This window comes from Leishmania major, chromosome 21, assembly GCF_000002725.2.
Source record: "Leishmania major strain Friedlin complete genome, chromosome 21".
NCBI lineage: Eukaryota > Euglenozoa > Kinetoplastea > Trypanosomatida > Trypanosomatidae > Leishmania > Leishmania major.
This window is the reverse complement of record NC_007262.2, coordinates 418,532-435,000: the sequence shown is the minus strand read 5'-3', so window position 1 is coordinate 435,000 and position 16,469 is coordinate 418,532. Positions and strand designations below refer to the sequence as shown.

Below are 16,469 nucleotides of genomic sequence, written 5' to 3'. Positions count from 1 at the left end.
AGCACCACACGCCACGCGCCACTCGCTCTCTCTCCCCCCTCCTGCCCCACACACTCCTCTTCTGGAAGACACACCCTACTGACAGAGCCACAGTCGCGCACACCGACACGCACACAGCACAAAAAAAAGAATAATCGAGCCGCCACTCTCCGCGAGTGCTCTCAGTGCTTTCCTTCCAGGGCCCCAAAATCGAGTCTCGGCACCACCGGAGTGGTGTCGTGGCCAGCGCTCACGCGTGTACCGGTCGACGATGAAGCTCGCTGCACCATGCCCTTCCTCGGCTGCACGCTACTGATATTCGTGAGATCTACTCTATTCGAAGTCGAGCTGGGCTTGCTGTCCGTTGTCACCTGGCGGTTCACGTCGCTCGTGCTTCGCTCCCTCAGCGACTTCATGACGTCCAAATTGTAGAGCGAGATCTCCGCCGCAGACGGCTTTGTGGTGGCGTTGCTGCTCAGCATGCTCGCACAGCCCTTGCCGGATCCGCGCGCCTGCTCCGCTGTGGGAATACTGTAGAGGGCAGAGCGCCGCGTCGCATTGTGCTGCGACGAGGATGGCCGCGCATGCAGCGAACCCCCGCCGAGGCTGCCGGCGCTACGAGTGCTACTGTTGGTGCTGACCCGAACGCCGGATCTGCGGCGGCTTGGTCGACCCAGCGTTGCGGTCGACTTCGGCACTGTGTAGTGCGTCTTCGACCTCGCAAACGCCTCCGTTGCCTTTGCACGGCTCACCTGCCTGCGCGTTCCAGTCGCACCAGCGCTGCTGTGGGCCTTGGGCGAGGCCGGCGTGGCAGAGTTCTGGCGACGCAGTGCGCGCTGCTGCTGCTGCTGCACGGAGTCCGACGTGTGGGGAATCGCCGTCTGGCATCGGGAGAAGAGGTGATTCGGCCGACGCACTGACTCGCCCTTGTCGGCAGCGGCGCCTTCACCGGCCCCCGCCGCCGAGCTCATGCGACGGGAGAAGTTATAGGTGCTGATGGACACGGCCTCGGCGACGTCGGTGTTCGCCACGTAAGCCACATCCGCCTCCAACACCGGCAGCACGCCCGCGGAGGCCATGCGCGAGTAGTTGGCGCGCGCGGCTGCTGTCAGAGCGGCGGGTGACGCACCGGTTGCCAACACAGCCGCAGGCGTCGCAGCGCCGCCGCTCGTGGCCTGCTTTATGGGTCGCATAGGTGTGACCGTTGACGGGTTCGGCCGAGGCGAGAGGCCGGTAGCCGTCACCGTCGTGGCGGACACCCGCGGAAACCCAGAGGGACAACGGCTGAAGAGCGAGCAGCTCTCCAGGTTCGCAGCTGATGGCGGCTGGTGCCCGCTGGTGTGCGTGCCAGTGGCTGTTCTGCTAAAGGGGATCATACTTTGCGAGAGTGCCAGCGCCGCTACCGTTGCGCTGCGGCTGAACGGGGTTGCGCCCTGCTCCACTGGGCACGGCGTAGCGCCGACGACGTCCTCGCGGCCGGTGATCGTGGCTCGTGAAGGCGTCGCTGAGAACTGATTCACGGCGCGCGCCAGGTTGCTCTGCCGGGTGGACGACGCAAGGCGAGAGAGAATCTTGCAGCTCCCCTTTACAGTCTTATCATTGCGGCGCGACGACTCCGGGAGGAGCGAGGTGTCACTTGTGCCGCTCTTGCCGGGGATCGGCATCAGCGAGGTGGACGTCGCATTCGTATTCAGGAGGCTCTCACGGCGCACAAGGCGGGCCATCTGCATGATGCAGTCGGCGTTGCGGATCAGCTCCATGTAGGCAACATGCTCCGTCTTGGGGGCGTTGTCCCAGTGGTCATACCAGATCAGCAAACCGCTCAGCGCATCGCCCACCTGGCGGCGGCGGTGATCAACGAGGGTTGAGAGGACGTCCGACTCGGACAGGCCCCACTTGCTGCCAGGCCGCAACATGCGCCCTGACATCTGCGAGACGGCGTCGCGCAGCTGGTGCATGAAGGTGTGAAAGTGCGCCTCCGTGCGCGCCTTCACAGCGTGGATCAGAAGCTGGTATTTATGCACGCTCTGCGCGTTGAGCACGTACAGCTCCATCTTGAGCCGGTCAAGCAAGATACGGAGGCAAATGCGGATGAGTGACACCATCTCGTCCGAGAACTCAAAGCCCGCAGGGAACACCGAGTACCCGTTCGGCGCATCGTACTCCTCCATCGAGTCGCTGACCAGCTCCTCGATGCGAGAGCGCAGCTCGCAGCTCTTCGCCACGCCGTCGCCGCCGAGCGCATCACGCCCCTGCATGTACCGTGTCAGGTTCGTGAGTTCCTCCTCCTTGGCCGCATGGTCGCGACGCAGACGACACAGCTCCGTCTCCAGCTCCTCGATAGTACGCTTCTGCTGAGACAGCAGCAGCTCATTGTTTCGCACGGCCTTGCGCTTATTGCTCTCGCGCATCTCCACCGCGTCATCCAGGCGAGCCTGCGTCCGCTTCAGATTTTCCTCCGCCTCCTCCAGCTGCGCATTGGTGTTGCGCAGAAGTTGCTGCATGCGGCGGCGCTCCTCCTCGGTGGAGTCCGTCGCGTCCGCCAGGGTCTTCTCTGCCTCCGCCTTCTCCGCCCGGAGGCGCCCAACGAGGCCCTTGAACCCGTCCAGCTCCGCCTTGATGCGCCGGATCTCGTCTAGCAGCCGCTGGTTTTCCTGCTCAAAGTTGAGCAACGCGTACTCGAGTGCGCGCACGTTGTCCTCAGTCGTGGACTTCTCAAAGTCGTCGATGGCCTGCGCCACATCAATCGGACAGGCGTCCGCGTCACCCCCACCAAGGCGCCGCTTCGCTATGGCAGCCGTCTCTGCGGCGCGCAGGTCGTCCCATGGAATGGCTTCAAGGTGCGCGGCCCCAGCGCTGCCGACGTGCTTGTCGTCGCTGCCGGCACCGTAGCCCATCGCGATATACTTCATGGTGCGCTGCTTCCACATGCGGGAGAGCGCCTTGAGTGCTTTGATACGGTCGGCCAGCACGGCGGTCTGCCGCTCCAGCTCTTCGTCTGCGAGGCGCGCGGCGTCCGCGAGCGCCTGCTCATCCCTGGCAAGAAAGCCTTCGAGGCTGACGTTCTCGCGGCGCAACGCCGAGTTCTCACAACGCGCGTTCGCCAGCTCCTCGAGCAGTGCGTCACGCTCTGCTTCGGCCTGCTCGCGGAACATCTGCTGCTCCAGCGTCTCGTCCTTGGAGAAGCGCAAGCGGCTCTCCAGCTCGCTGATTCGCTCGCGCAGCTCACCGATGAGAGCCTCCAGCTCGAGGATGCGATCAAACTGCTCTCGCTCCCGCACCACCGCCTGATAGCGCTCACGTGCGCCCTCAGCGTTCTCGTACACGATGCGCCTCTGGCCGTCTCCGATGGGTTCCGGCCGGGGCTCGTCATCTTCGTCGGTCTCGACAATTTCCTCGCCCCGACGCTGCGCAGAGACGGCGCGCATCTGTGAAGGCGAGGACACGCATGTGAGGCTGCCACGGTTGCCCCCTGTGCGCCTCGACATATCGGTGTCGTCCTCGCCGCTATCAGCGCGCCTTCCGGCCAGCGTCTCGCTATTGTCGCCCCTATCAGCCGAGCGGCTGGTGTTCGACGAAGAAGACGCCAAGGAAGAGGACGGCGATGGGCTGTTCAGCGAGTTGAGCGGCCCGCCAGCCTCCAGCTCGGCAAGGCGTCGCGCCAGCGCGTCCAGAGTGGCGTTGCGCGACACGACGGTGCGATGCAGCTTCTGGTTCTCGCGGACGGCGTTGTCGAGGCGCTGCTTCGACTCGCTCTGCGTTGCCGCGCGACGCAGCAGCTCGTCCGCCTCCAGGTCAGCTGGCATGACGGAGCCACCGCGGATGGAGGGGGAGACGGACACGCGGCGGAAGGCTTCGAGGGCAACGGCCATCTTGTGTGTCTCCGGCGGCGGCGATGCTGAGATGCTCGGCTCCAGCGAGCGCGGGTTCGGCGACCCGGAGCCAGGGCTGCCGACCGGCGAGATGCCCCCCAGCAGGTCCTCTGCCTGCATCATCGACGTGCTGGCGTGGGCGCACTGGTAGTCGATCGTCTCTGCCTGCTGGCGTACCATGTCCAGCAGCTTTGCGTTGTCGCGCTGCAACTGCTTGATGCCCTCCAAGGTGAGGTTCTCCATGTCCGCCGGGAGGTCGACCGAGACCGCGATTTGGCCAAGCGTGGCACTGGTCATGCCGGTCATGGACGCGTTCGCGCCACGCGAGAGCGTGTTGAGGTCGACGTAGTGGAAAGAGATGAGACTTTGGGTGTGCAGACAGGCGCTGGCCGCCGCCGCCTCCATCTTCGCCGCGTCCTCGAGGTAGGCGCAGACCACGTCGCCGTGGTGCAGCTCACGCCGACCCTTCGCCCCGATGCTCTTGCCATTGACCTGGACGTCGATGAGGCGCGAGAGGCCCTCAGCAGTGGTGGGTGGCTTGAAGTGGACATAGTACCGTTGCTCGCACGAGCGCTGAGCCACGCGCTCCAGCACCAGCGACCCCAGGCCCATCACCTCCCCCGCCGTCGCTGCAGCCTCCCCTGCGGCGTCCGACCGTTGCGTGGCCTCACCACTCGCGCACCCCAGCGAGCTCGCGTCTGCATTCATCGGGATGGTGATGTGCCGCTTCTGGGCACCATGGCTGTCCTCGTCGGTGGTGTGCGAGGTGTCACCGGCCGCCATCGTCGGCAGCGGGTGCAGAACATGACTCAGCGGGAACTCCATCGTCTCCTTCACCAGTGCGGAGACGCGCACGGTGCCGCCCTCAATGCACGAGCCCCCGATCCCCGCCACGCTCGTGTACTTGCGGTGGGACGATATTAGCAGCGGCGCTGTCAGACCGCTGCTGATGGCGGTCAGGAAAGCCTCGTTGCACCCGGCTGCGGCCAACGGTACACCGGCGGCACGACGCTGCTCCGCTTCGACAACCTGCGCCATCGACCGCGGCGGTGACAGCAGCAGATGGTCGCCAGCCTCCGCCGTGCCGCCGCCCCGGACACGCAACAAGTCCACCATGTCTGTCACGGAGGCGTGCGGGTTGCCACTCTGCAGGCTCCTCACCCACATCTCCATCTGCACCTTCAGCTTCTCGTTCTCCTGCTTCAGCATCGTATTCTGCTCCAGCAGGTTCGCGCGCGTTTGGAAGGTCTTGTTCACCATCGGCCGGTTGCGGACCTTGCGCACGTCCTTCGCGTATGTGAGGGTTGCGCAAGATTCCTGGTAGCTGAAGGCGATGGGCGAGATGTTGGCGATCATAAACGTCTTGCTGTTGCCACCAAGGTTGTCCTTGAGCACCATCGTCAGCAACGAGTCGCGGTAGTTCACAAACCTCGCCCCGCTCGCGATGTCGTTGATGACGCGCGCCAGTGTGGCGAGTGACTGGTTAATCTGAATGCCCTCCGCACGGTTCGTCCCGCTTGTGTTCGCCGTCTTTTGCCGCTCGCTGCCAGCGAGGTCCACCAGATTGATCGTCGCCTGGTGCTCCACAGTCTCTCGCGCGTCGGGGTTGGTGCGGTACTGGGCGACGCGGATCTGCAGAATGGCGTGGCTGCGACTGCTGTGTGCATTCATGCCCGTCTCGGCGGTCTGCCGCCGGCGCAGACCCATCTCGATCATCGGGTATGCCTTCTCGGCCGAGGTCACGGTCTGCTGCTGCAGGTCGTGGATGATCATCGTCTCCTTCTTCCCCGTCAGATCTCGGACGAACTGCACACGCAGTGGGCCCTGGCGAGAGAAGAGGCAATAAACCTCGTTCTGGTAGATCTCGTAGAAGGAGAGGTGCACAAGGTACGAGTAGTCGGTCACCTTGTCGCTCCGGTACGACTGCTTCACCGCCTCCAGGCGGCCAAACAAGTCGTCCAGAGTGCGCGGCACGACGCCGGCGTCACGGCGAATGTTCGTCGTGTCGCCGAAGAGCGTGTAGGTCTTGCCACTGCCCGTCTGACCGTAGGCGAAGACACACGAATTGATGCCGTCTATGGCGGCCTTGACGGCGTGCATCGCGGTGCGCTGGTACACCTCCTCCTGCGTCCCGTACGGCGGCGGCTGAAGGAAGTCACTTGTGCGAATCAACGGCATCTCCAGCAGCTGCGACTCCTCCATCGATGCGATGCAATGGTCACACTCGTAGTAGCTGGCGGTGCTGGTGGACACGAGGCGGGCGGCGCCGGCAGTGGTAGCGCGAGCGCCACCTACGGTCCGGCGGGAGCTGGTGCCAGACGCGCCGGCAGCAGCGCCGCCACCACCAGCAGTTTTGCGAGAGTGTCGAGCAGCGCCAGCGTGATTCGCGCGGTCGGTCAGCAGCTGCACGACGTTGTTGCCGTCCTTCGCGACAGTGGGGGCGTCGTCGATCGACGCGGGGTCATGCATCACCACCACATTTTCCACCACAGACACGCAAATCCGCTGCGCCTCGCGCAGCACTGACTTGCGCGCGACCGTGGAGGCGCGGGTGTTCGTCGCAGCAGCGCCGTTATTGGTTAAGCAAGCCGTGTTCTGTGGCACATTGCGGATGCGCACACACACAAAGATGTGCCCGTCATCACGGTACGCCGCTTGTGCTGCACCACGACCCATGGTGATTGAGAGATGGCCCTTCGGGAGGTGAGTGCAGTGGATGCGTGGCGACACGCAGGAAGGAGTAAAGGCAGGCGTGCAGCCTTTGAACAAACGCAGAAACAAAAGGAGGAGGAATCAACGAGTAAAAGGAGAGCTCTGCGTGCGTGACCGAAAGACAAGCAACGTTAAAGAGGACGACGCAACGAGAAGGCAGGCCAGGTGACGTGCACACACACACAGAAACCAAAGGGGAGTACAGTGAGAGTGAAACCAGCTATAAAGGAAGAGAGTGCGTGTAGGGGAGATGAAGAGCAACCGCCTGATCTAATTACCTGTATGGGTGTGTGTGCGTGTGCGTATAGATAGATATATATATCGACAAATGGCGGGGAGAACAATGACGACAGCGGTCGGAAGTACGCAGGCTGAATGGCACGTGCCGAGCGCACCCCCTGCTCTTCGCTAATCAGGAAAGGGGAGAGAGATGAAAGGAAGCGGTGGCGGCAATCGCAGCATGCAGGACGTCGTACGCCTCTATGCGGACTACCACCACGATACCTCGCTTCACCTTGAGTTGCTGCAGACACGGTTCGAGTGCGTGTGCGGGCGTGCGTGTGCGCATGCGTGAGTGTGTGGGTGCATACAGAGCGGAGCAAGCGTGAGAGAGAGGAAACAAATAAAAGGAAGCGAAGGGCACACCACTGGGAGGAGAGACGGAGGATAAGGAAAGGAGAGAGGCACATAAGCTTGAGCACACGTGCACGCACGCTCATGCACACGGCTGCGCGTACGTGCACGCGTCATCCCCCGATGCCAATGGAGAGGAAGGAAGGGAAACGGTGGAGGCATAGAGCACGCTTGGTCGGTCGTTGCCACGCATGCGTTCCTCAATATGCAGGGCCGTGGGTGTAGCGGTGCCCGTGGTGCTGTCGTTTCTTCAAAACGCCCTTCCCATGGCACGCACACATGTGGGTTGTCGAGTGCAGGTTCTTCGTCCTTCACATGTATATATATATATATATGTATATGTATATGTAACCTTCAAGCCAGTCCCTCTCCTGCTGCTGCTGCTGCTGCGCGTGCTCCTACCTCTTTCTGCTGTCGTCTCGCCGTCTAGGATTGTCCATCACCATCATCCGCCTTTGCTCTCACTTGCTCCCCCACCCACTACGGCCGCCTCCCTCTCGCCCCTCCTTTCTGCCGCTACTGCGCCTTCAAAACCGAGAGAAAGGGCGAGAGGGGAGAGAGAACGGAGGTGCAGCTGACACAGAAGTGGGAGGCAAGCGAGCAAACAAACACACACACATACATACATACATACATACATATATACATATACATATACACATACATATGTATCCATACATATACATTTGCAGAGGGAGAGAGAGAGAGAGAGCAATGAACATGGGCAAACAGACACGTGAGAAAAAGAAATGCCCGCACACAACGCGAGGGACTAGCAGAGCACACGCACACGGAAACACAGTATCGTATAATCCACCCATTCACGCTCACCTTCGTGGTGACAAAAGAAGGCACCGATTTACTGTATCGCCTCACAGACACACATCCTCACAGACGCATCGGCACGCATGCGTGGCTGTGTGTATACATTCGTAAAGCTAAAGATGCACACATATGTAGAGGATGCAACAGAGAAGCGAGGGAGGGAGGAAAGGGAGAGAGGCGTCCGCGTGCGCAGCTGCAGCGACAAAAGACTCGTAAAAGACAGAGACCACCCGCGCGGAGCAGGTCCAAGACGGCGAGAGGGATGGCAAGGAAAGGAGCAGCGGGGGCGGATGGCATGGATTGTTCAGGCGGGGGAGTACGCAAAGCGAAGCACCGTAAACGAGTGCAACAACAGCTGTAAAAGAGAGCTGGCGGTGGCGTACGTCACACCAGTGCATCCGCTCACGCAGCGACATCTGCGTCACACCCGCCTTTTCTTGCTTTCCTGCTCCGCATCCACTGCCAAAAACCCGACGCAGTCGAGCGTCGTGGCCATGAAGACATGCGCTCCTTCTTAAAGGGAAACACAAAAACCCTCACCGCACGCCGTATGCATCCGCACTCACCCCACGCCTTCGTCTTTGCCACCTCTCTTCTATGCCATCATGCGCTGTACATGCATCTACTTTCACTGCAACAAGATGGGGAGAGAAAGAGAGATGCAAGCGAAGAAGGGGAAGGAATGATGGAGATGGGCCATGCACTCGGCCTCTATTCCTCCGACAACTCCGCGGAGGAGGACCTTCGGGGCTGGACTGCGTCCGTGTAGGTGGTTCCCACCTACGAAATCGGCGACTCGCTCACTCGCCTCGCTGTCTCGCCCTCGTCCGCGTCTGTCCTCGGCCCTTCCGTCGCCTGAGGGGAGCTATGGCGGACTGAGGGGAGCCCCTCTACCCTTGGCGACCTCGTTGGGGAGTTCATCCCTGGCATCGAGAAGGGTGCCGGCGCAAGCGCCGAGGCCGACGACACTGGGGAGAGGCGGGATGACGCGGCCGTCGACGCCGGCGGTGGGGTCGCCACGCAGTGCTCTGCGCCGGGTTCAGCGGCACCTGCATGATGCACCAATGGTGGCAGTCGCTTCGTCGCCATAGAGTCCGCCCCCGCAAACGTCACCCCCGGCTCGGGGACAGCAGGAGGGCTCGGCACCGCACTCACTGGTGCTCTGAAGGGGCCGATGAACCGGGACGGCTCCGTGGAGAGCTCCGGTTCATTGTCCGTGATGGAGCTGGTAAACGGCGGGATGGAACTGGACGGCGGGTTCAACAGGCTGCCGCCAGCGCCGGCCGCAGAGGTGCCAGCATACGGGGACAAGAGCCCCTGCCACGGCCCGATGCCTACCGACGGTGCGCCTGCGCCAGACGAGGGTGGAGCGGGCGGTGCCGCTGTGGCAAGTGGAGGTGGCGGCAGCGTACCGCCTGTCGCGAAAGACCTGTACGGTGCCGCGCTGTTTCGCTGCGCCGTGATCACCGGGGCTGAGCCGCCAGCACCGATAGAAGGCGACGGCTGGCCAGTGGTGAGGTACGTGCCGGCCCCGGCTTTAGTGGAAGGCGGTGGTGCATCGCTGTAGCATGGCTGCGGTGCCGCGTTGGCGCCAACGCTGATGCTATCCATGGCGCGTCGCTGCTGCAGCTGCTGCTCCTCGAGCAGGTTCGTGATGCGCCGCAGCTCGCTACGGATGGACTGGGTGTCTGCGTTGGGCAGTAGAGCCGCCTGCGGACACATGTTGGCGGGCGGGTAGCAGTAAGGTGCCGGCAATGGCTGCGGCGAACGGCGAAGCCCGCTACCAAAGTTAAAGTCCACGAGGTAGGGTAAAGCAGGCGCCGAGGCTGGAGGGAGCAGAACGGACGGCGCTGCCAGTGGCAACAGGTGATTCGCTGGCGGATGCGACTGGAGGCTGGTCGAGGCTACGTTGGCAGACGTGGGTAGCGGTAGGGCCGTCGATTTCAGAGCCTCCTTCCCCATTTCTGGGGTCTCCGGGGCCTCCAGGGCTGCTGGGGCCCTCCCTCTATTGCGCCGAGCTGCCGCCTCCTCCTCTCTCCGCTGCTGCGTCTCGCGCTGCTGCTTCTCCAACATCGCCTGCGCTGCGCGCGGCGCCATCATCTTCAGCTCCTTCTCGCGCTTCTCGCGATCTAGCTCCGCCTGCTCGCGCCGCGCCACCTCCTCCCGCTCCCGCCGCAGTCGCTCCTCGGCCAGGTGGTATTCCTGAATCTCCCGTTCCCGCTCTGCTTGCTTGCGTTGCTGCTTCTCCAGCATCTGCCGTGCATTCTCCCTCTGCAGCTCAACGGCACGCTGGCGCGCCGCCATCTTCTCGCGGTGGCGCTCCTCAGCAGCAGAGAGGCCGTCGCCGTTGATGAGGAAGCCACCGCCGCCACCCAAGGCGGCTCCGCTCGTGCTCGGACGCGGGCTGCGGGTGGGGAAGGGATCACCACCACCGATGTTGCCACCGTCTGGGTTGAGCGGCGGCAGCACCGTCGGGCTTGTGCTGGGTCGCCCCGCGCCTTTCTCACCGGGTGATAAGTACACCTGCGCCACCGCAGGCCTCGGTGTACCGGCTTCGTTGGAGGGGTAGCACACCTGCGATGGCGCCGGATGCTGCGGCAACGGCGTGAGGGAGAGAGGCGGCACCTCTGCGCTTGAAGCCGGGCCACTGTGGAACGTGAGGGGTGGCTTTGGCCTGTACACCGCGGGCAGGGGAGCGGGCAGGTCCCTGACCGGCGTGATGGCTGGGATTACGGGGGTAAAGGCGCTCACGATGTGCTGCCCCTGCGACACGAGTGGGTGCGGATGGCCACCCGCACCACCACCACCGCCGCCGTAGGGGGAGGCGTAGTTGGCTGCAGCGTACTTTGTGCCGCGCGGAGTGCCGCCGTTGCAGCCTTCGGGGGCGCTGCACGGGACTACAGCCTCGTTGGAGGGCCCATTGATAGGTGCGCCAAAACCGGGGTTCAACGGGGCAAGGCGGCCACCTCTGCCGCCGCCATCGCTGTAGTTGGCGTCGTCGTCCACCGCAAACGGCGGTCGACTTGGCCCACCGGCACCTCTGGCACCGCTCACCCCAACTCTGATGCCCGCCGCTTGCACTCGGCGCGGATCGAGGTCGCCTTGCGGGCGTACACGAATCACCTCCTGATGGCTAAAGGGGTTGCCATTAAGGCGGTAGATATACTCTTCGTGTCCGATTTTGGCGGCCACTTGCTGCTTGCGTCTGCGGGCCTCGCGGAGCATGATAGGAAGGGGGGATGGTGGTGGTGGTGGTGGTGGTGGTGACGGCAAGGGGAGTTAAGTGAGGGAGCGTGCGTTTGAAGTGGACGAGCGAGGCCTCTGGATCGATGGGAGCTCGGAGGTCTTCCGGCGCACGCGAGAAAACAACGAAGGTAGAACGGAATCAAAAACGCAATGATGTCCACACGGACAGGAGCGGCGCAGGAGAGAGTGTGCGTGCGTGTGTGTGTGTGTGTGTGTGTGTGTGTGTATGTTTGTATGTGTGTGTGGAGAGAAGCCCGCGCGAAGGAGCGACAATAAGGAAGAAGGAAAGAGTCAGAGAGGCCCACAGACAGACCCAAGGAGGAGGGAGTAGGAGGGAGGGAGGAGGGGGAGGGGGGCCTGCCTCGGTGTGTATGCGTTGTGGTGGGTGGGCGTTGGTCAAGCATACACACACACACCAGGAAAGGGGGAGGGGTCGAAAAGATGGCGGCCACACCAAGAAGAAAAAGAGAAGTCTATCATTCAAGCGGTAAAACAAACAAAAGTGTACGAGGAGGGAGGGAGGAGAGGCTGGAGGGGGCATGGGGTCTTGGGAGAGACCCGGCACCGTGTAGTACACACTCACGGGCAGTGAGGTAGAGACACACTTGACACGCTCAACGGTGCTCTGTCACTGTTGGGGCAGTGTCCTAAAAATCGTCGTCGTAGCAGTAGTAGTCGTTGCTGCGGCGCTCATGACGGGACTGCACGCACGTGCATCCATGAGACGGCGTTCGTGTGTTGTCGAGCGGCGCGAATACGGAGAGGCGAAGGTGAAGAAGAGGTGGAGCGAGAGATGAAGAGATGCGGCAAAGAGCGCGATGGCTCGGGTGCATCACGAACCGCCTCCAGAGGCGAAGACCGCAGGGAAGCGTGCCTCGCGCCTAATGAGGCGCGGAGAGGGGAGCGGCACATGCGTGTATGCTGACGTGTAAACGAGTCCGTCCTGTTCTGTCGCCAAAACGTCGAACGAAGGGCCCTCGGGCTGCGCCGCTTACACGCACGGATACACACACACACACACACCTCCTGCACCGACATCCATCCTTGTCACCTCTCTATGAAGGCGTGGCAAGGTCGATGTCCACGTGGATGGGGCCATCGCGACCCCCTCGGTGTTTCTGCCGCTCCTGCGCGTCCTTTGGTTCGCGACTTCTTTTTCGTGGTAGTGGAGACTTGCTGGCGGAGGTCTGAGACTTTCTTCACCATTCCAAAATGAGCTGCGCAAAGAACTAGGGTGGTTGTAGTGGTGGTGGTGAGTGTCCGAAAAACAAAAAACAGGATGAGGCACTGAGACGCATCCTGCTGCTGTCGTACATCGAGTATGCTGGATGGCGTGGTGTGGCATAATCTCATCGGCTGCAAAACTGTGTGTGTGTGCGTGGGGTAGGAGGGAAGGAAGGAGGAAGGAGGAAGGAGGAGGGACGGGCTGCGCCGTCTCTCCATCTCCGCCCCGCGCAGTGACTACCCTGCCCTACCCTCGCCACATTTGCTTTTGCAGCGGAGGCTCTCCCCCTCCCGCTTCTCTTGCCGCGCATGTCGGATGAGGGGTGCATCAAGTAAAAAACGTGAAGAGCGCGTCTTCGACAATCGCAGAGAAGGTGGTACTAGCGGAGGTGGCAGGAGAAGAGCTGACGAGACGAAAGGGAGAGCAAGCGACGTGGGGGAGGGGGGCCGCTTTAGGTGAGGGACCCTCACACGCCCCTAACACCGACACCCTCTCCTGCGGCCCTCCTCTGGCCTCTCTCTTTCTCCCCCCCCCCACACACACACGCACGGCCTCCCATCTCTTCCAGCTACTGCAAGTTTGCTGGAATCACCAGCTGCTGCTCTAACTGTGCCCGCTTCTGAACACCCTCCCGCTTCAGTTTTGTAAGGGCGTCGCTGTGCTCCTTGTTCGCGATGAGCACCTGCTCCTCGGCACGCTGCTCGAACTCGCTGCACAGGCGTCGCAGGTCTGCCTCTTCCTGGCCGAGCAGCTCGACGCGCTGCTTCAGCGCAGCCATGTCCTCCTCCACCTTCGCCACGTCCTTCTCGCCCTTTAGGGCAAGACGGAAGGCATGGCCGACACGACTTTCGAAAAGGCGTCGATGTGCTGCCTGGGCTGCCACCCGCTCCGAGTGTACGTGCAGCAGCAGCAGGCCACGCTCCCAGCACTCCGCCGTCACTTGGCGCAGTACCTCCAGCATGCACTCGGCGACAAGGAGCGAACGGATGGGGCTGGTGCCGGTGCGGCGCGCCTGGTGAGCCTCGAGTTGGGCGTGCAGGCGCTCCTGCGTCTCCGCGGCGTCGATACGAGAGGACGGAAACGGGCTAGCGTGCTGCACCCAAACCACCCCCGTCGACGCATCTACCCATCGACGCGGCGTGATGAAGCTGTCAATGACGACGCGCACGTTCGGGTCGACGACGCGCTCCTCGGCGCCTAGGCCGAGACTCTTGCGCAGCTTCAGCGACCGCTTAGGGTCGCTGGGCGCGTAGGGGATATCGTAGCGGATGAGCGTCTGGTTGGCGTCTACTGGGCCGCTCACGTCGATGTACGCCGCGGCATCCTCCTCGCTAGCGCGCTGTGGAAGCAGCTGCAGGATGGCCTCCTGCAGATTGGCTACACTGGGGCTATTCGATTCGATCTTACCGCCAATGCTGCCGTTGTTGTGGCGGCGATTGCTGCCCGTCCTCATTGCCACCACTGCCGTCGACGAGGATGATCGGGGCGCAGGCGGCGCGGCGCACACAGACGGCATTGCCCAATCCCCGCCAGTGAGTAGCCCAAGCGGTGTAGTGGTGTATTGTGGGTGTGGGCGTGACCGTTTAAGGAAAGAGGAGGGGGCACAAGAGGCAACTTGCTCTGCGCTGTTACTCTGCGCGCGCATGTATGCGTGTGTGTGTGTGTGTGTGTGTGTGTGTCGCGTGGACGGACGTGCAAGCGAGTACGTGCGCATGCGGAACAGACGTATGGGAGAGAGAAGCGCAGCCAAGACGGAGGCGGGCAAGAAAATGAAGCGTCATCAGTAGCTGTGCACTTGTGATCGAGGCCGGCGTACACATATGCGACTCCCACACAGAGACAGACACAGACACGCGTGAGGAGGAGCGGGGGAAAGAGGACAGGAAAGACGCGCTGCTCAGCCTCCGCACAAGATGCATAGCTAGCGCTGCCCCACTCAGCCACACAAGCACACATATATACACACACAACACCCCTGAGCCCCAGCACCCATCACTGCCGTGTACTCCTCGTACGACGGTTTCTGTTGGTTTGGTTCATCTTGCATGTTTCACATGGGCAATCAGCAGTGTACAGGGGCGGCATGAAGCGAAGAGACGGCACGGCGGCGAAGGCGATGTGCAGCGGACTCCACCAAGCCGCTCCTCCTTCTCCTCCTCCAGCCCACCCCGCCCCCTTCTTCTCCCTTCGACCCTGTGCGCATGGCAGACTTAGTAGTAGATGAGATCCTTCATGCTGCGCGGCAAGTCCTTCGGCGGCGCCGCCGTGTCCAGGTACGCGTAGTCGTCCACCAGCGTGCGCAGCGTCTCCACTGTATGCACAAAGTAGGCATCGGAGAGATACTGATCGTAGTGATGCACGTGGGAGCGGACCGAGTAGAGCCGCTCGTATTTGGAGAGCATCGACTCGACCTTGCCGCGAATGGAGCAGTTGTTGGCGAGGAGCAGCATGGAGTCCTTGTGACCCAGCGGGCTGACCCCGCACAGAGCCGTCTTGAAGCCGTCCTCGTTCCAGTACGGCATCTCCATCTGCTCGCGCAGCCGTCCGACGCCGCGGGTGAGGTCACCGACGGTTGTCTGCGGACCGCGTGCAATGAGCGCTGTCGCTAGAGTCTTGCCGGCCTCTCGCGTCACAGCGCTTCCTTGACCGTGACGGACGTCCACGAACTGGTGCCCCGGGTCCAGGCATGCGGTGATCATCGCATCTACCGTACGTGGCCCAACGGCGGCGTGCTTGCTCGACACGCTCAGCGGCGCGATCGCAGCGGTGAGGAAGTGCAGCCGCGGAAACGGGACTAGGTTTGTCGTGATCTCGTTAATGTCCATGTTCAGGGGGCCAGGGAAGCGCATAGCACAGGTTAGGTTGCTCAGAAGCTGGGCCACAAGCCCGTTCATCGAGTCGTAGGGAAGCCCCTTGGTGTCGGTCGGCTTCGCTGCCGAGAAGGCCTGCGGCTGCGGCACACTGCTTGCCATCACGCCACGACCCTGGGGCCTGCTGCTGAGGGCGCGGTCTGCCATGCGCGCCAGGGCGTCGTTGTCGAGCGGCAGCACGCAGTCCGCGTGCTCGATCAGCTCCTTCAGCGAGAAGCAGCTGTTGTACGGCGCCGTTACGACATCGTCCACCTCGGATGGCATGACGACCGGGCAAATGCGGAACACGTGCGGGAACTCGTCCTCCAGCATGCCAAGCACACGCGTGCCGAGCCCGGAGCCGGTGCCGCCGCTCAGGGAGTGCATCAAGAAGAAAGACTGGATGCAGTTGCATTGCTCCACCTGATTCCGCACCGACTCCGCGATGGCGTCGATGTAGCGGTCGCCGTACTCCATGTGCCCCACAGCCCAGTTGTTGCCCGCGCCGCTGACGTCAGAGACGAAGAAGTTAGCGTCGAAGATGTCCTTCAGCGGACCACGCAGCATTGCGTGCAGAACGCCCTGCTCCATGTCGACCGCCACACACCTCGCCTTAAGCCGGCCGGGGTGGTTCATGGCCTCGAGGAAGACAGCGTCGCGGGCCTCGGGAAAATGCGGGTAAGCCTTGTGCTCCTGAAGCATGACATCGAACCAGCGCTGGCCGAGCTGGTTGCCGCACTGGCCGACCTGCACCGTCACGATTTCGCGGGGCATGACGAAGGTGGGACCTTGAGCAGCGCTGGCCACACGCACGCGCACGGCAAGGTGGAGAGCTGCGCAGAGAGAGATCCCCGGTCAGCGAGCACCACAACGACTGCTGCAGCAGCAACAGCAGCAGCAGCCACGGTAGCGACAACGTCTGTGAGTAGGTGATTTCAACGCACCAGACACAGTACGTGATACGCAGACTCGTGCAAGCCACGCTAAGAAAGAGAAGGGCGCTGATGCTGGTGTGTGTGTGTGTGTGTGCATGCGTCTATGTGCGCGTGTCTAAGGAATGGTAGCACAACGGTCAACTGTGCCGAACAGCGCACGTGATCAGTCTGTCGATTCTAAGCGGCGGCCGTG

The 16,469-nt window shown here is 62.5% G+C and overlaps 4 protein-coding genes across 4 annotated transcripts; all 4 read right to left on the bottom strand.

Moving 5' to 3' along the window:
• Positions 1 to 161: 161 nt before the first annotated feature.
• On the bottom strand, positions 162 to 6,527 carry LMJF_21_1040 (putative kinesin; the record flags this gene model as incomplete). The annotated part of the gene is made up of 1 exon (XM_001683004.1): positions 162 to 6,527. One exon carries the CDS (start codon positions 6,525 to 6,527, stop codon positions 162 to 164), a length of 6,366 nt encoding a protein of 2,121 aa, XP_001683056.1.
• A 2,274-nt stretch (positions 6,528 to 8,801) lies between these two features.
• Positions 8,802 to 11,246, bottom strand: LMJF_21_1030 (conserved hypothetical protein; the record flags this gene model as incomplete). Its single annotated transcript, XM_001683003.1, has 1 exon — positions 8,802 to 11,246. One exon carries the CDS (start codon positions 11,244 to 11,246, stop codon positions 8,802 to 8,804), a length of 2,445 nt encoding a protein of 814 aa, XP_001683055.1.
• A 1,814-nt stretch (positions 11,247 to 13,060) lies between these two features.
• Positions 13,061 to 13,945, bottom strand: LMJF_21_1020 (putative dynein arm light chain; the record flags this gene model as incomplete). Its single annotated transcript, XM_001683002.1, has 1 exon — positions 13,061 to 13,945. One exon carries the CDS (start codon positions 13,943 to 13,945, stop codon positions 13,061 to 13,063), a length of 885 nt encoding a protein of 294 aa, XP_001683054.1.
• A 757-nt stretch (positions 13,946 to 14,702) lies between these two features.
• On the bottom strand, positions 14,703 to 16,115 carry LMJF_21_1010 (putative epsilon tubulin; the record flags this gene model as incomplete). The annotated part of the gene is made up of 1 exon (XM_001683001.1): positions 14,703 to 16,115. The coding sequence occupies one exon, from the start codon at positions 16,113 to 16,115 to the stop codon at positions 14,703 to 14,705; it is 1,413 nt and encodes a 470-aa protein (XP_001683053.1).
• Positions 16,116 to 16,469: the final 354 nt, after the last annotated feature.